A 3321-nucleotide genomic window follows, 5' to 3' on the forward strand; every position below is an offset into this window, starting at 1 on the left:
GTAGGGGTAAATTGCAAAGTGACATAAGACATATTCAATGAAAGAGATACTTGAATGGATAAAATACAAATGAAATATACTTGTCGAATTCATTTTGAAAAATGTCTATTTATTTTATTTTTTGAATTTTCTTCACATGAAATTATTTACAAGTGATTAGAGAACACCAACATTGATGTGAGGTATTTGTCTAGAAGAACTTGGAATTGAAATAAAAAAATTAATAATAATATGAGGAAGTGAAGAAAAATGCTCCAACCATCGCATTGTTCAATGTGTACCAAACCAAAGAAAAACAATGTACACCCTTTATTTCACTTCCTTCTCCTTTATTCAATATAAACTTAACAAATATAAACTTAAAACTACCATAATTAAATATTCCTAACTAACCTAAAACTAATCTTATATTTATACTTAATCTACAAAAAAGGGTCCATAGCAGTCCATAACCTTTTGTGTAGCTCTATCGAAGAGGTCGCCGCTTCACACCTTTTCTCCAGAGATGCAATATCACGATCTAGTTCGGCCATTTCTTTCTCTAATTCCCTACGTCGTTTAACCTTTTCACCCTTTAGGCGGTTCATGTTAGCCAACGCGGCCTCACTAGATCGAGCAGCATGTTCTATTTCTTTGCACCTCTGTAGAAAAGTATTCATCTTTTCATTCACCTCTCCGATAGGCTGTCGCACTTGTGGCACCAACACCTCAGGATCCGCCGGTGTCGCTGGCAGCGGTGGTAGTGGCGCCGCCAACGGAGTCAATATGACTAACTCCGGAGAAGACGCCCTCGGAGTTTCCAGTGCTGCTGCAGGTGGTATAGAGGCCCCCTTACGAGAGGTCGACCAAATACCTGCATAAGGATTAGTCCTATTGCAAGTAGCTCGGTACTTAGGAATAGGAGCAAGCCTCGCTGCAGGTCGTTGGCAAACCTTCTTCACAGCCCTGACTTCCTCCTCCCCCTCGAATAAGTCAGGGCTGGTAGATCTGCACCTAACTCGCGAAGTGGTTGCCTGGTCACTGGTCACCGGCCCCGAAGTGGTTGCCTTCTCCTGGGCACTGGACACCGGCATGATGGATGCCACAGCATTATTTGTTTCCTGGGTATTGGTTGCCATTCTGAAAATGAAAAATACAAAGTTAGTTGATATAAAAAAATAACATTGTTAACCTACTCAAAATTCAAGTTGGTCACTGGAAGGTACTGCGCTATACTGGAGTGGACTGCTCTCGATGAGATGACTTGTCGTACTGAATGTTGTGGAATGCTCTCCGGAGGGTATCGACATCAATGCGCGAGTGGTGGGAAAATGGTGGGAGCGCGCATGTGCGTTGAGGGTAGAGGTGTGCTTGCGCAAGTGTTGGGAGTTGGGGGCGGGGCGAGGCTTCGAGAAGGGGGCGGGGCTTAGGGGAGGGGCGGGGCTTAGGGAAGGTGGGCGGGCTCTCTGAAAAGTGGGTGGCGACGGGGGTGGGGGGTGGCCCTTTCGGGCCACGCCCACCGCCTGGGCTCCGCCCAGGCGGGCGAGGCCTCCGGCCCCTGGTAGGCGGGACCTCTGGCCTCTAGTAAATGCGCGCTTCGCGCGCGCGGAATGCTTTCACCATTCATTCCTAACGTAACATCTAACCGTATGTGTGAACCTACCTAACGTATGTGTGAACCTACCTTAGCCTAACCTAACACCTAACCTAACGTATGTATGAACCTACCTTAGCCTAACCTAACACCTAACCTAAGGTATGTCTGAACCTAACCTAGCCTAACCTAACACCTAACCTAACGTATGTGTGAAGCTAACCTACCGTAAATAATAACGTAACCTAACATAACACGTAACCTAACGTATGTATGACCCTAATCTACAGTATGTAATAACCTAACCTAACCTAATCTAACCTAACCTAACCTATCGTAAGTATTAACCTAATCTAACCTAACACCTAACCTAACGTATGTATGACCCTAACCTACAGTATGTATTAACCTAACCTAACCTAACGCGGGAGTAAATTCACCATGTTGGTTCAATTAATACGTCATCTGTTGGTTTCGGTTTTGGTTCTATTATTCTAACATTTGGATCAATGTCCAGTCCTGGATATCCCAGTCCACCTGATGGCCTGACTTTATGGTTTTTCTCCAAAACTTCAATTCTCTTTTCCAGTACATCATACTTTTTCATCGTAGTCGCTGTTATGTTTGACATAGCATCAAATTTTTTATTTGTAGACGCTGTTATGTCAGACATTTTTATGTCTACATCATTTGTAAATTTGTCAAATTTACGAGTGAAAGTTATCCGAGCCTCTGCAATTTTATCGTCAAATGCTTGACGGGCATTGCGAGCAATATTGCCTATTGTGGATTGTATTGCAGCTTGTAGGGCTAGAAGTATAACCTCCTTTGTTCCACCCCATTTTCTTTTTCTGCCAAATTTATCGATTGTTTTAGACATTGTGCACCCACGATGATTCTTTTCAAACTGATATTCCTTTCATTTACATTATACTATATATTGCAGTAATTGATTAGGGAAATAGAAATAATACAAATAAAATTTTAATCATTTTATATTCATTACAGTAATACATATACATACATACATAATACATTAATATCACATTACTTCTGTCATATATTATCAATTATAAATGGCTACATAAATATCAATATTGAATTTTCCGGTTTTGAAGATATTGAATGATATTTCAATCATTGATCTCGGCAGAGAATAAATCAATCAATTGATCCAATGGAGTCTTCTGAGATTGTGATTGTTGAATTATATTGGTTATCCAACGAATGTTATCATTTGGATCGTTTTGATAAAATTCAATATCATTATGACCCCAAGGAAGAGTGTGAGTAGTATTCGGAATGATAAATCGTTTATCGTCATGGTATGATAATGCAACTTTATTCTTCAATTCAATTTACATATCATGCAACACGCTTCTAAACGAATTCATCTTTCTAAATATCATACCACCATGTTCAGCGATTTTTTGATAATCTTCACATGTAAATTCATTCTTTATAACTGATCGTTTAACCCCTTTGGCTTTTTTGAATTCACCATCAACGGATTTACGTAATACGCTTTTGCACCTGTACCATAAAAGCTCATGATTGGATCATTCGGAAATTCATCTTTGAAGTTACCCAAGATTGAACTTTTTACTGGAATATTGCATTGGTTGACTATACTGTAATTGGATGTATCAAACCTACTTATGTTACTTTTCATGAATTCATAAAAATTTTCTGTATTTACTTTTAAAATGAGTGAGTCGGTATCTGTGTACAGTACAGAGACATTTTCA

At 39.9% G+C, this 3321-nt stretch overlaps 1 protein-coding gene across 1 annotated transcript; it reads right to left on the reverse strand.

The window, feature by feature from the left end:
- Positions 1 to 319: 319 nt before the first annotated feature.
- Positions 320 to 1384, reverse strand: LOC141485345 (uncharacterized). The gene is made up of 2 exons (XM_074181841.1): positions 1176 to 1384; positions 320 to 1119 (listed from the first exon to the last, which is right to left on the reverse strand). The coding sequence occupies exon 2, from the start codon at positions 1116 to 1118 to the stop codon at positions 423 to 425; it is 696 nt and encodes a 231-aa protein (XP_074037942.1). The 5' UTR covers position 1119; positions 1176 to 1384; the 3' UTR covers positions 320 to 422.
- Between the last annotated feature and the right edge of the window lie 1937 nt (positions 1385 to 3321).

Source organism: Leptinotarsa decemlineata, unplaced genomic scaffold (genome assembly GCF_025532065.1).
Source record: "Leptinotarsa decemlineata unplaced genomic scaffold, Ldec_3_MD MMD2_tig00026316_RagTag_RagTag, whole genome shotgun sequence".
NCBI classification, from domain to species: Eukaryota; Metazoa; Arthropoda; class Insecta; order Coleoptera; family Chrysomelidae; genus Leptinotarsa; species Leptinotarsa decemlineata.